The 15,848-nt window shown below is 36.1% G+C and overlaps 1 protein-coding gene across 1 annotated transcript in view; it reads left to right on the top strand.

Annotated features, from left to right (window-relative positions):
- The window catches only part of LOC150087223 (proto-oncogene vav-like), a 433,316-nt gene that overhangs the window by 91,030 nt on the left and 326,438 nt on the right, over nt 1–15,848 (top strand). Inside the window, exon 2 of the mRNA XM_090371895.1 lies at nt 10,876–10,992. Coding sequence (XP_090228021.1) covers nt 10,876–10,992 — 117 coding nt within the window. The remainder of the gene's footprint in view (nt 1–10,875; nt 10,993–15,848) is intronic.

Below are 15,848 nucleotides of genomic sequence, written 5' to 3'. Positions count from 1 at the left end.
TCCGTTCCAAAATATGAAATATATAAGAAAAACTAGTTTAAAATTTTGTCTATGTATGTATTATATGTATCTTCATAATATTACTATGTACATGGACAGTACATAGTGAAATGCAAGCATATGGCATCGAAATGAAAATAAGAAACAATTTAATATTAAATGTAATATTTATTAGAAATTTCAAACAAATCTTTCAAACCAGCACCTTTGCTAGCTAAAAAACTTATCCCTCCAGTTATCACCAGTTTTGCCTTTTCACGAATGATGAGTGAACTTAACGGAATTTTTTATTTTGAGTTCGGTCTTCTATCTACAGATTTAAAGCCTTTTTCGTTTTTTTTTTCTAATTTAACACCACGAGTTACGGAGTAAATTTTTGAAGCAATTAGCGTGTTTTCACGGACACTATGGCGAATTTTTTCTTCCAATTTCTAGATTGATCGTACTGTTGACTCATTAATTTTATAATGTTTTGCCACTGAGGAGACACTTTCACCATTAGAAACTGTCTAATAACTCAATTTTATTTGCTAATGTCATCACCTTCTTTGATCTTTTTACATTTCCTTTGTTATTTGTAGCCATATTTTTCTACGAGTTAGAAAGAACTCGTCCACAATAAAGTCACTTTCTTTGGTTAACACACTCGAAAAAGTCTGTTTTACACTGCAAAACGGTAAATTTATCACTTTTGTAAGCATATCAATTTATAAATTGATAAATTTATTCAATTTATAAGCATATAAATTAAAAGCAAACGACGAAACCTTCCATGACAAGCGCATAACACATACTGAACAAAGAGTAGCGAGAAACATCCATGCTGGGATTTTGTCACCCCCCCCCATCCACTGAGCGCTGTTTTGACCGGGAAAGATAATTTTAGCCACGCCCACGTTTTTTTTTATTGCGGAAAATGTTCACGGCGCTTTAAAATTCACATTTTTTTAGGTTTCATTTTATATTAAATCAGCGACCGCGAATACGCGAAACTGTGAATACAGATACCGCGAATAGCGGGGGTTTACTGTATAATGGCCACACATTGGCTAAAACGTAGCCAAGGAGATTAAGATGACAATCACGTGTGTGTGATTATAAACATTAATAAGTACAGAATGATATACACACACTACTGGGTTCAGGTAGGTGATAATGAAAGATTTCAGTACACTGAGATGGGTGTATTGGTCTCACTGTACTGAAACCTGCTATAATTACCCATCTGAACCCAGTAGCATGTATATAAAATTATTTGTTTATTGCAACTGGCACACATGACTGTCATCTTAATCTCCTTCTAGGCTGTATTTTAGCCAATGCTTAGCCTTTATATTTTAAAATAATACTTAGCATTAGCATTAGTAGAGGCATACGATGCAAGAAAGCAAGCTTATTCAGCATCAGCCCAAAAAAAAAAAAAAAACCCTCTCCCATTTCACCCCTCCGTTCGTTCGAAATACCTGTCCAGTTGAGCTTTAAATTTGTTTAGGCTATCAACTTCAACAACAAGTGATGGAAGTCGGTTCCACCAACCAACCACCCGCTGGCCAAAGGCAAATTTCCGCACATCTATCCGACATCCGTCCTTCCTCAATTTGAATTTATGCCCTCTGAGGTGATTATTCTGAGAAAGATGAAGAATCCCATTGGCATTGAGCATGCTCAAACCATTCAAGGCCTTATACACCTCTATCAGATCACCTCGCCGGTGCCTAGTCTCCAGACTCTGTAATTTGCAAAACTTAAGCCTTTCTTCGTAAGAGCAACCCTTTGTTCCATTTACTAATCTTGTTGCCCTTCTCTGTACCCGTTCCAGCAGCTCTACATCCTTCTTGAAATGAGGCCTCCAGACCTGTATACAGTACTCAAGATGTGGCCTAACCATTGCCTTATACAAGGGAATAATCACCTCCTTATCCCTGCTAGAAAAATTCCTGTATATCATTGACAAGACACCATGAGCTACTCTTGCAGCTCGTCTGCACTGCTCAGAGAACTTCATATCTCCCTGCACAATTACCCCCAGGTCCTTTTCATTCTCCACCACTGTCAGTGTGGTACCGCAGAGTTGATACGTTGCTCTGGGGTTACTGTTTCCCATATGCAGTACTTTACATTTATCAATGTTAAACTTCATTTGCCACCTCTCAGCCCATCTGTTCAACCTTTCCAGATCCTGTTGCAGCAGCATAGCGTCAGTAGTGTCCTTGACGACCCTGCCAACCTTTGTATCATCTGCAAACTTGGACATTAAACTTGATATCCCATCATCAATATCATTCATAAACACCGAAAACAACAACGGACCCAACACTGAACCTTGAGGAACTCTACTAATAACATTAGTCCACGTTGAGCAGTGTCCATTGATTACCACTCTCTGTCTTCTGCCACTCAACCATCCCCTTATCCATAGCAGCAATTTGCCTCCAATGCCACACTGCTCCAATTTGTGCAGCAGTCTTCCATGTGCAACAGTATCAAAAGCCTTTCTAAGATCCAAATATATAATATCAAAGTTATTCCCTGCATCCAGTTCTTTTGTGACTACATCATAGTATCCAATCAAATTGGTCAGGCAAGACCTGCCCTTAACAAAACCATGCTGCGTCTGAGCTATAACTGAATTCTTGTCTAGATGATCCTGCAGTGCTTCTTTAACCAGTGCCTCCATTAATTTACCTGGAACAGAAGTTAAACTAACAGGTCTATAATTACTTGTGTCAGCCTTTGATCCTCCTTTGTGAATTGGGGTTACATTTGCACATCTCCAGTCTATGGGTACCTCCCCTGAGTCCAAAGAAGCTCTCATAATTATGGCTAGGGGTTTGCATACTTCCTTTGCTGCCTCCTTTAATATAACTGGATAGATCCCATCCACCCCAGGTGCCTTTTTTATGTTTATCCTCAACAATCTCTCCTCCACTTTCCTCTCAGTTATTACAAAATCATCCAGCTCACTGCCAATGTTTACTTTACCTACATCATTCTCCTTCCTGAATAACTCCTCATGTGTGAATGTAGATGCAAAATACTCGTTTAGATTGTTAGCCACCTGAGCAGGATCCTCAACTGTTGAACCATCAATATCCAGTGGACCAATCTGATTCATCCCTTTCCTTCTCGAGTTCAAGTATGTAAAGAACTCTTTTCTGTTTTTCTTTGCATCCTTTGCCAAGGATTTTTCGTAGTCTGCCTTTGCCTGCCTAATCTCCTTTGTGACTTGGTTACAGACCAACTTATATCTATCATAGGCTTCCATGTCACCCATTAATTTATATGTATCCCATGCATTTTTCTTCTCTGCCACATGTCTCATTAGTTCATCTGACAACCATTTAGGCCTAAACCTTGAACAATATTTCTTAGTTGGTATGTAAAGCCTGGTAGCCTCCAAGATTAGTTCCTTGAATGCTTCCCATTTTGAGTTTGCTGTTGGTAACTCATCAGTTGGTCCCACTGTATAGAATTTAAATACTGTCTCAGACCATCATAGTCGCCTTTACGAAAACAAAAACCCTTCCCTTTACCTCTGATGGTAGTTACCTCCTTGAGTAAATCCCACTTCAACACACTGTGATCACTGCCACCTAGTGGTTCATTTATCTGCAGGTTCTTAATGCATGAAGAGTCACTACTGATAATCAGATCAAGAGTATTGCTCCCTCTTGTTGCCTCACGAACATGCTGGTGTAGAAAACAATCATCCAATAAATCCACAAAAGCCTTGCTAGTGTGCGAGTGACCAACCCACAAATTCCAGTCAATATCTGGGAAATTAAAATCCCCCATTATAAGACTCTCTGATTTACTGGCCCACTCTATTTCCCTGTACAATATCTTATTATACTCATCAGAGTCATTAGGCCTATAGCACACTCCTACTCTCAATTTTGATTTCCCTATGCTTATGTCACACCAAACTGATTCGGCACTGCCCTGTCCATCGATGTCGACTGGCTTCACTTCCTTGGACTTTATGTGTTTCTTAATTAATAGCATAACCCCTCCTCCCCTCCTGTCCTGTCTATCCTTTCTATACACATTGTATTCCCCAAATTCCAGTTCCGCATTACTTATATCTGTGTGACACCACGTCTCTGATATCCCAACAATATCTGCCTTTGATGTTTTGAGCAATACCTCAAATTCATCAAATTTATTTACCAAACTCCTAGCATTGGTGTACATGCAGGTATACATGCACCTGTTTCTATTCTTAGCTACCCTAACACAACCCATGTGTTTACTTGTAACGCAATGACTACCAGCAGTCTCTGAAATATCCTGCATCTTGTTTTTCAGACTTCTGCTCATTTCAATAGAAGCAGTGCAAGAATCACTTCCACCTCTGCCAGTGGCTACTGTTAATCTATTAGTCCTTGTATCCCCCCCAACTAGCAGTTTTCCGACCCACCTAACGCTGCCTCGACAGCATCAGCAAAAATTCTTGCACCCTTTCTATTTAAGTGTATCCCATCCCTGTAGAAGCAATCTCTCCTGTTAACAAGTACAGTCCAGGCTGAAAAAAATTCTACCCCTTGAGCCTTGCACAATCCCTCCAGGGCCGAATTGATCGACAAGGCTCTCATCATATACTCCCTCCTGTCGTGTCTGGGCAGAATTGCAGACACTTTCAAGTTCAACCCTAATTCACGGCTTTTTTTCAGCAGTGACCTGTACTTGCTAAGTAATTCCGCCGGTCTCCTACTCTTAATATCATTCGTGCCAACGTGTACAACTATATCACCTTTTGTGCCCTTAAAAGATGATATCCGCTCTACAATGTCATCAACCTTTGCCCCTGGCAGACATACCCTGGTCCTATTCCACCTATCCTTTTTACAAAGCATGTTCCCCGTTTCCCTGACAATAGAGTCACCAACAACTACTAGTTCCTGTGGGACCAGCGCATTCTGCCTAGGGGGCTGCTTCTGTGTTGCCTGATGACCAAGTGCAAGCTCTGGCGTTGATGTGGGCAGCTGAGAGCTTGATGGGCCCCTCAATTTATTTCCTTCGAGGGCATCCACCCTGTCCTTCAAGCTCTCATAAAGGCCCATAACAACGCTGAGTTTTCGCCTGATTTCCTTGCACTCCTTACATCGTGCACACACAAAGACATCCCCCTTGGCAGTATCATGTCCCGTACCCAACTGCTCCGCAAACATCAAGCAAACAGTGCATTTTAATAGACTGTGATTCAGAGGGCAACTGGCCCCCTCAGTTCTCCCCTGAACCACAGCACTCCCATTAGCTTGAGCCTTTTGCTTTGCTGCTCTGGTTAGAGTCATGATTCCAATGTAATTCAATAAAATTTAAAACAAAAATTAAATCCTTAAGTTATATTATATATATATATATATATATATGGATATATATATATATATTTGACCTTAACCCCATAAATCTACATATAGTCACTTTGACTAATCTCAGCCCTTGTTTTAGATTTTGATTTAATGAATTATTACTTGGTTTAATTACTTAATTAAATTTTTATTTAATTCTTTTCCTTTATTTATTATTTTAGGCCTGACATCCAATGAAATGAACACTGCATCATTTAGCTGCTAACCAGAACCGCTAAAAATTTATTATTATTATTTTTTTTGTATACTGCACAAAAAAAATCTGGAATCAATGGAAAATTTGGAAGACACTTCTGTTTTCCAAATCTGACTAAAAAAAATTTGACTAAATTTTGACTGCTTTATTGCCGAGTTATTTTCTTTAACAAAAGTAATTTAGCATTCTTTCATTTAGATCACTATTTATTTGAGTTTGCATTACAACAAAAAAACAAACATCACATTTTATAATGGAAATTCTTTTAATATATGAAGTTTCTCGTTACATATGAAAGATAGTTGAATTATATGTAGTCTTCTGTAAATTGATATAGTAATATCATCACATAAACTGGCCTGTTATATATAAAGCATGTTGATTTAAGTCATAAAACCAACAGCAAGACTAAAAACTTATATGCCCAGTACAAGCAACAAAAACTAAATAAATTAATAATAAAGCACTGTATCACAGTCTTTAAACGGCATGCTGTCCCAATTAAGCGAAGTAAACCCTGGCTATTTTCTCGATTGGTTTCTGTTTTATAAGATTTGCCCCAAATAAACGGCTGCCCCAATTAACCGGAATCCATTGTATTTCTAGATGACAGCTCCCACTTGTTTTTGTCTAGTGAACTGTCCATAAGAAAGTCATAAGCATGTTTAAGTATCTTTCTTACAACTGCAGTATCAAAATTAACTGAATTTTATTGCTAGAGTTGTAAGAAAGATACAGATATTTGTATTAGCAAAAGAAGCAAAGCTTCCTTTGCTAATACAAATCTCAGTAACAGTATGGAATATATGTCATAGCTTTATTTTATAAAATCAAGGATTGTATTAATCGGTGCAGGAGACCGCAGCACTGGAGATTACCCTACGATTGTCTCCAACGGTACCACGTGGTTCGGTCGAAATTCTGGAGGTCACAACCATAAAACAATAAAAACAATTAGCAGTCACCTGTTTATTGGGCTTTTCTGTTAGTGAAATCTATCATAAACGGACAACAAACTCCATCTTACTGAATTTGCGATAATATTGACAGCTGGAATTCTGTGGGTTATTATGGTGAAATGTGTTTACACTTCCATGAAATCTTCAATCATATAAAAAAAAAATAATTTTCAGATCTGCTCTTCATTCCTATTTTTAAAGCTTTGTAACTCGTTACTCCGTTCTCACTTGCGCGTATTGTGTTACTTGCAATTTGTGTGTACCGTGTTCTTTGTTATTGATTGCTTATCTTTCTACTGTTTTAAATTTTAACCCCCACCCACAAATGTCAGTGAACAGAAATGTCAACTAGTTAATATGTACATATTACAGTATGTATTAATTATTCCGATTATCACGTATATTCTTCCGATTTTCACGTATCATTTAATTTTTTAATTGGTAAGGTAAAAAAGGGTAAATTTGTGCTTAATATATCTTTGCTTTTATAGCTTGTGGATAATATTCCTCCTATTTTTGCTAATTAGAATCGTTGTTTAATAGAATTAAAATTCAATTCACAAACGTGATCACAATGACCGGCGGTTACTGCACATCGTATAGTGAATCATACTTTACTATGTTGAGTTCGTCGTAATGTGATTTGATTGTACAGTGAACCAATTGTAAAGTGGGGTACATTGTATTTTTAACTATTTACATGAAACTTCGGATAATTGGGGCAGCCGCTTCATCGGGCCAAAATGCACTAGTCCCAATGTGTCCCAAATAACCGGAATCAACTGTATCTATAAATTTTAATTATTCGATAAACCATTACTTCGATTAATATCAATACACTGTTCATATTAATTAATGTAATAAGTTACGAATTAGTTATTAATTAACTATACAATAGTTTTTTTTTTTTTTTTTTGTATTTCATTAAATATTTCTCAGTTGTATCAATTATGATAAATTACCTTAAATGTTCTTTCGGAAATCACTGGAATCACACTCCAGATTTGTAACAAATGAAACTCTTCTTTCTGTCCATGATGTCAGTACAGAACTACACAAATAATTATAATAACAAAAAAGCAATGTAAATCGAACTTGCTACGCCCAATTAACACTAATAAAATCCAAATATAGTAATGACTTTATTGGTATTGGGCATGTGCGTTAGTACTCTGTGGGTTTTGATTGTTATGTTAGTCCCACATTCATACAATGATGGAGCCGGGAGTAATTTAGCAAGTAACCATTCTGTATCCTACTACTCTGTGGGACCTCCTACTACCATGCAGGCATTTGAGGTGCCTCCGTAGCCAGGTGGGAAGGAACAGCAGTGCGTAGCACATGCTTCTTGATTAGACCGGGGTTTGAGCCTGTCACCACCAAACATGGAGGATGCGGAAAGGTTAGGGAATGACTACCGCATATCCCCGGAGCAATATGGTCTTAGTTGCTAAAGCTCCTAAAAACCAAACAACAACAGCAGGCATTTGAAAAGAGTAATCGGATTTGCATTATGTTTGCCGGCAACGAATGGTCAGAAAAAGAACAATGACCCTAGAAAGGCTGAAATCAATACTACAAGACTGCAATTTTGCTAATTTTTGTGAAGAATTTTACAAAGAAATAGCAAATAATGATTATATTATAGTAGGCCCTCAATTTAACGGACTAATTGGGGGAAGGGGTGTCTGCCAGCGCTGCAAACCACCTGAAATTTTGGACTGGTTTGGTTCAAAAATTTCTCAAGTGGTTCGGTTCAAAAGGCAATTTTGACCAGTGGTTTGGTTTGGTTCAGTCTAATATATCGTCTGAAATAATTTTAGTTTCTTAGTTCATTAAAGATATAAAATCTTTTTTAAATAAAAGTAAATTATATTAATAATATATTTGACAAGTAATTAAATCTTATGTTAATCATTTTAAATCTTTTTGAAAAAGGAGTAATGATATCTAAGAATTTTGCTAGCAGAGACAAGTAGGTGATTATCCCTTTGTATAAGGCAGTGGTCAGACCACACCTTGAGTACTGCATACAGGTCTGGAGGAATCATTTTAGGAAGGATGTAAAGTTGCTAGAACAAGTACAGAGAAGGGCAACAAGATTGGTGATAGGAACAAAGGGGTTCTCTTACGAAGAAAGGCCTAAGTTCTGCAAGTTGCAGCATCTGGAGACTAGGCACCTGTGAGGTGATCTAAGGCCTTGAATGGTTTGAACAGGCCTCATTGCTGATGGGATACTTCTGCTTGCTCAGGTTAAGAACCTGAGGGGGGAGCATGGATTCAAATTGATGAAAAGCAGTTGTAGAATAGTTGTGCTAAAGTTTGCCTTTAGCCAGTGGGTATTTGATTGCTGGAACAGACATCCATGTGTTGTTGAAGTTGATAGCTTAAATAAATTTAATGGCTAAACTAGACAAACGTTTGGAGTGACCAGATGGGTGAAATGGGAAAAATTTTTTTTTTTTTTTTGGCTGATGCTGTGTAAGCTTGCTATCCTGCATCAAATGCCTCAGCTAATGCTAATAATTGAATTTTGATTCCGTTAAGTGGCAATTCTAAGAAGCGAAAATCGAGGAATATTATCCACAGGTTATAGAAATGAAGATATAAAGCACAAACAAACTTGCACTTTTATTTCCTTACCAATTAATAAAATTAAATGATACGTGAAAATTGGAAGAATATTATCCACAGGTTAGCAAAATAAAAATAAATTTACGCTTACTTACATAGCTTAATTAATATAAATACAGTACTAAATAAACATAACTTTATAATCTGTTATTCAACACAATTTGTAATCTGATATGGTTTTCCAACAATTTTATTCTGAATGTAGAAAAAAATATCTTGAATGAGAAGGCAAAATGGGAAGGATTTTGCTTATCCTAGACAATGTGCCATCACATCCTTTAATAGAATCATTAAAAAAAAATAGATGACAGATTTTAGGTCATGTTTCTTACATCAAATGGTACTGCACTCCTCCAGGGATTCATTGAAAAGTTGAAGATATTCTACAAAAAATAAGTGTTGCTTCGTTTACTTTTACCAGAAAGCAATGAAGAAAGCATCGTAGCTTTTTCAAAAAAGCTGAGTCTTAATTACAGCTGCTACATGTTAGCTCACGTGTTTGAATCACTCACTGTGCAGAATTTAAAATATGCTTGGGCAAAACTGGCCTATTGCAGCAGAAACTGTTGGAGATGAGCAGAATTGAACTGAAGTAGATGAGGGAAAAATACTGAATGAGATGATCAGTTTGTTTCCGTCATTCTCTGGGTTTGATGATTGTGATGAAAATGATGCAAGGGCATGGATGGAAAATGATATTGATGCTACAGGGTTTCCCGTTTTGAATGTAAAAGAAACTGGAGCTCCTGAAAATGATACGGACAACAAAGAAAATGACATCGACACTGAACCTCTGCATGCTGAGGTATTTTCTGCGCTAGAGACTGTGATGGCCTGGTATGTGCAATAAACTGAATGCTGTCCAACTCAGTTAGTCTTGCTGGGAAGAGTGAGAGAGCAAAGAAACGAAGTCATTAAATGGTGCAGCAAAAAGTAAGTAATTATTTTCGTTAAAGCCTGTACATATGAGTTATTGTAGCTGAAAGTTCCACTTATGAATAAAAATACCCAAGTACAATTTAGTGCAGTGGTGATAAACATTTTTAAGGGTGTGTGCCAAAATTGGCTAAATCTTTTAAAAAACTACCCTTGCCTGCTCCTTGGATATTCAAGACATTTAATCACACAATTTTGTCAGTATGTCTTGCCATTGTGACTTCAAACAAATCACTGCTTGAATACAGCTATTTACTGAATGGTGTGATGTCATTACATGCTTGACAGAGAGAACAGGCTTGTGCTGGTCATGATTCAAGGTGGATTCCTGGAGTGATGTTTTGAATTTCTGAAATTTTTTTGGGATGCTCTGAATTCTGTGTACCCAAGAAATTTGTACGCATGCCACTTCGGCAATCGTGCCATGGGTTCGCCACCCTTGACTTAGTGATTTTATTTCTAAACTTACTAAACTTTTTTTTTTTTAGTCTCCAGGACAGTATTTTTGCTAAGTTTGAAAATACAAACAAATCGGAAGTCCAAACTACCCCCAGTTCCAATTAGTTTGAACTGTCTACGCTCTACTGTATATAAATGCTGTTGTATAACTAGATGCATTTTTTTTACCTTCCTTTTCAGTGTGCCCTGTGTAATACTGTATCATATGAGTAACAGCTATTTTAGTTGTGGTATTATTCAAACATTTGTAAAGTATCTTATGTGTAAGGATACAGAATAATAAAAATTTTCCATTATTTTTCATTTTTTTTTTTTTTAGTTCCTGTGCCTGAAGAATATCCGAACCTTTCTTCAAACATGCCAAAATGTATTTGATCTGAAACCTACAGATCTATTTGAGCCACATATGCTATTTGATTACACAGATTTTGGAAGGGTGAGTATAATGTAATGTGTTGTAAATATCTGAATGAAAACTGTTTTATAGCTGAGCTGTTCAGCAGAATTTTATATAATTAGTATCCTGATCTTTATGCACCCTTTTTATACATTATCCTTTAATATGTCTTAAAACTAGTAGTTTCATCCCAGTTCTTTAACAACCAGTTCACATTCATTATTCTTTCAATGAGCAGTAAGTGTAATACCAGTAGCATTTTCTTAATTTTAACAACTTATTCTGGACCAGTTGTTAAATGTCTCTAGATGTGTGGGCTTGAAAGGCTTTGGGGGGGGGGGAAGAATAAGTACTATGGCTACGTTATTCCTTTCAGGGGTGATGTACTATGGCTATATAAGCTAAGAATAAGTACTATGGCTACGTTATTCCTTTCAGGGGTGATGACCATTACAAATTTTTTGAATTTTTTGTGTGACCAATGTAGCAGCAGATGATCTGTCTGAGATATTAAGAACCAATCTGTCTCCTAGAGGTGCATTGTTGACATTCTTTGCATCCTTCAAAAGCCAGTCTCGAGGTCTATTCCTTTTGGATATCTTCATGTGAACTAGAGAATTACTAGGTTGAATAATTTAGCCTACAGTGAGTGAGGTATGAAGAAATTGACTATGTGCCATTCAAAAGGCACAGCCAGGCACTTTAATAGACAAGTTGATATACAATTTGTTTGAATATGTCTTTTCTACCAAGTTATTAACGGTATAATTTAATTTAGATTAAATAAGTACTATGGCTACGTTATTCCTTTCAGGGGTGATGTACTATGGCTATATAAGCTAAGAATAAGTACTATGGCTACGTTATTCCTTTCAGGGGTGATGACCATTACAAATTTTTTGAATTTTTTGTGTGACCAATGTAGCAGCAGATGATCTGTCTGAGATATTAAGAACCAATCTGTCTCCTAGAGGTGCATTGTTGACATTCTTTGCATCCTTCAAAAGCCAGTCTCGAGGTCTATTCCTTTTGGATATCTTCATGTGAACTAGAGAATTACTAGGTTGAATAATTTAGCCTACAGTGAGTGAGGTATGAAGAAATTGACTATGTGCCATTCAAAAGGCACAGCCAGGCACTTTAATAGACAAGTTGATATACAATTTGTTTGAATATGTCTTTTCTACCAAGTTATTAACGGTATAATTTAATTTAGATTAAATAATTGCAAACAATAATTTATAAAGAAACTTAGGATTAAACATTACTTTGTTCTTGTTAAATGTAAAGTGACAAAGACATATTGAAGTCCATTTACAAAAAAGAAACATATACAGTGAGACTCCAATATACTTTGAGATTTAATCCTAGAAAATATTATGGTTGTTAAGGGTGAGTTGTCAAGAACAAAGTAGAGGCTAATGGAATGAAGTACCATAGTAAAATTAAAGAGCTTATGGTGAAACAACAAACATGAGAAAACTAAAGCTTACCATTATCTGGCAGTTTGGATTCCCAGTCTTGAAGTAACAGCCTTAGGGATTTGGATCCTCTGATTGGTCCCCAGTGATCTGATCTCTTACTGTTCAACCCATCCTTACATTAGGATTTGACCTTATATAATGTCATAAATGATCCTTAGTGATGAACACCTTCAATCAAATATAAAGCCCAAATTTCTGTAAATAACTGTATTTTGGTAACTTGATGTGAATAATTGCTTTAGTTTATGGGCAAAATGTCTATTTATGTGGGTGAAATAGCCAGAAGACTGGTTTGGGAATGATTCTTTATCATTGTGGAAATTCAGGTATTCATGACTGTATGTGGTTGCTGGACCAGAAATCCTCAGTGACAAATTCATTGGAATATCACAGCAGTTTACTAAAAATGAGTCAGAGAGTCATCCTAGTAGGGGAGGACAAAAGTGGATGATAGAGCTGTCACTTTGGTATGCACGCCCCTCAGTATGAACAGGGAGATGGTTTACTCAAGGGGTAGAGACACTGGGGATGGTTATTCTTAGAATTGAAAGTGGTTCAGTTAATGATTTCAAAGCACTGGCTATTAACCGTACTTCGCGTCCCAACACTCTAATGGTGTAGATGACACCATTAGAGTGTTGCAGTGCCATTTGGTGCCCAGGCTGACTTATTTGATAAAATCTTCTGCTGAGATAACAGGTGGTAATGAAGTACAGAAGCTAATGGTAACCATTACTTCTCAGAGTAAACTAATCCCCTATATCTTTTTGAAGATAAAAGGATTGAATTGTTTTTATCAATTAACATGGGATAATACAATACAGGCAACTCTCAATTTACGAACATTCGATTTACAAACATTCGCTATAACGAAAGTCACAATTCATTCAAAATTTCTTAAAGTTACCGATAGATAGTTCCTTATAAAACAAAATGCCAAACATATATAGCGAACATAATTGTAACACTTAAATAAATGAACCTTTTAAAAAATGTATTTATTATAATAATTATCAAAAAGTTATATGATAATTATACTGAACTGTTCTGGGTTAATAAAACTAATCTAGTCACTAAAAACTCATGTCCACAGTTTGTGAATAATTGAAGTGATTTTGAGGAGCCGTACAACCTGTGACTGAAGAAATTGTTGAACCGGTTAATAAAATGGACCTCAACCTTGATGTGAGAGAGCTTTTGGACTCACATTTTGAGGATTTAGCAACCGATGAAATAATTGAAATAGAGAAATATCTAAATTCTGAAGTAACAGAAGAACCTGATATTCCACAGCCTCCCAGAACATTTACAAGGCAGAAAATGGCTGCAACTTTTAAATCAATTTCTGAGGGGTTGGCAGTCTTTGAAGAAGACACAAATATGGAAATAATTGCAAAAGTGAAAAGAGGCATTTATGACTGTCTAGCATGCTACAGTGAGATTTTTGAAGGAAACTTAACTGTGCAATCTTCTATAAAAACATTTTAAAAAAGTGGAAAACCCAGCTGTTTCTGCATTATCAATGCCCTTCCATCTACCTCATCTGCACCTAGTGTCACTTATGTGGAAAATATTGAACTCTGATGAAGATATTGATGAGTAAAAGTTGAATACATATGTATGTACAGTACATATATTATGTTACTACTCGTTTCCTTTATTTATATTTTGTAACTTTGTTTTTAATTAAAATTAACAAGTACGATATCTTGTTTTTTTATTCTTTTCTTATTTTATTTTACGTTATGTATCGTATACGATAAACATTATAATAAAATGTATCATCTAGACCATTCGATATTTAGTATATGGTTTTAATGCTTTAAAATGGCTGCTAACGTATACGATACATATTGTAAAAGCTCAGGAATGCAAGATACACATAATGAACAAAAGTATAACGAACAACGTCTTGGAACGGAACTCGTTTGTAAACAGAGAGATGCCTGTACTTAGGAGTAGTTTATTCATGTGGGCGCACGGAAGCCACTGTGAACTGGCTGGGTGACACATTGATGAGGCCCAATTTGTTTGGTTTATAAATGAGTAATCTTAAATTATAAGAGGAAACCTCCTACCTTTTTTAGTACATGGGACTTTTCTATGAGAACTGAAAAACAATTGTTGCAAAAACCCCTAAAAACTACAAAACAAATCCATTAATATCCATTATATCCATTAATTCACACACAAATATCCATTAATTCACACACAATTTAAACTTTAAAACCGTTTTATAACTTCTTTTAAGTGGCCAACTTATTCAGTTTGTTACCATGTTCACAAGAAGTACAAAAGTGATTCGCAAATGATATCCCCCTGTTTTATATAAAATTAATGAAACCTGACACGAGATTATTTATATAGACCAATGTATGAATTATTATTCATACATGCGCATTATTATTCATACATCCTGTGGTGGTGCAATTCTGCTTATATTGGCTCAACCCAAAATTTACTTTCATTAAGGGTACAGCAGCATGTGGCATCAGTTAGGGCGGATAGGATGGGTGCCTTTGAGCTTGCGTTTCATGCAATCACTGATGGACATGTTTCTTTTTAATGAATTGAAAGTTCTTAATAAACAGCAGGAATATTTTATATTATTAATTGCCGAAACATTAGAAACGAGATTAAATGTTGACTCTATTAATATATGTGGACCTTATAATATTTTGGATTCGTGGATGCTTACGCACATGTATGAATACTAAATCATACATTGGTCTATATAAATAATTGTGTCAGGTTTCGTTAATTTTATATAAAATAGGGGGGGGGATATCATTTGCGAATCACTTTTGTACTGCTTGTGAACACAGTAACAAATCGAATAAGTTGGTCTCTTAAAAGAAGTTATAAAATGGTTTTAAAGTTTAAATTGCGTGTGAATTAATGGATATTTATTTGTTTTGTGGTTTTAAGGTTTTTTGTGACAATTGTTTTTCAGTTCTCATGGTGGCATGCGATGTTGGTTGGTTTTTTGGGGGGGGGGTTGGTGGCTGCTATCTTTCCGTAACTCTTTCCGATTCGCTAGACGCGATATGAGAATTAAAGGCAGGACGATTTTGATTTGTTTATGACTATACATGTGGGGTAGGTTCATATTATAATCATTTGTGATTGAGTGTTGAGAGAATCACAGTCCTAATAAAAAGGTATGAGGTTTCCTCTTATAATTTAAGATTATTATAATAATAGGACTTATTGGGCTTCATAGTCCCTTTTTGATTCGAATTAATAAATGAGTAATACATTGTAGTTTCAGCAGTTGAGTGGATCCTTTGTGACCGTATAGTGTGGGTTCACCACTTGTTGATTTAGAGGTCTGGGTTCAAGCTCCAGTGGAAATGGGAGAAATGATTATTTAAAGGGCTCTTCTGTTGGGGCTTCAGTAGTTAGCCAGTT

Source organism: Mastigoproctus giganteus, chromosome 4 (assembly GCF_048544385.1).
Source record: "Mastigoproctus giganteus isolate SK-2022 chromosome 4, ASM4854438v1, whole genome shotgun sequence".
Classification (NCBI taxonomy): Eukaryota; Metazoa; Arthropoda; class Arachnida; order Uropygi; family Thelyphonidae; genus Mastigoproctus; species Mastigoproctus giganteus.
This window is presented reverse-complemented; position numbering and strand designations above follow the sequence as displayed.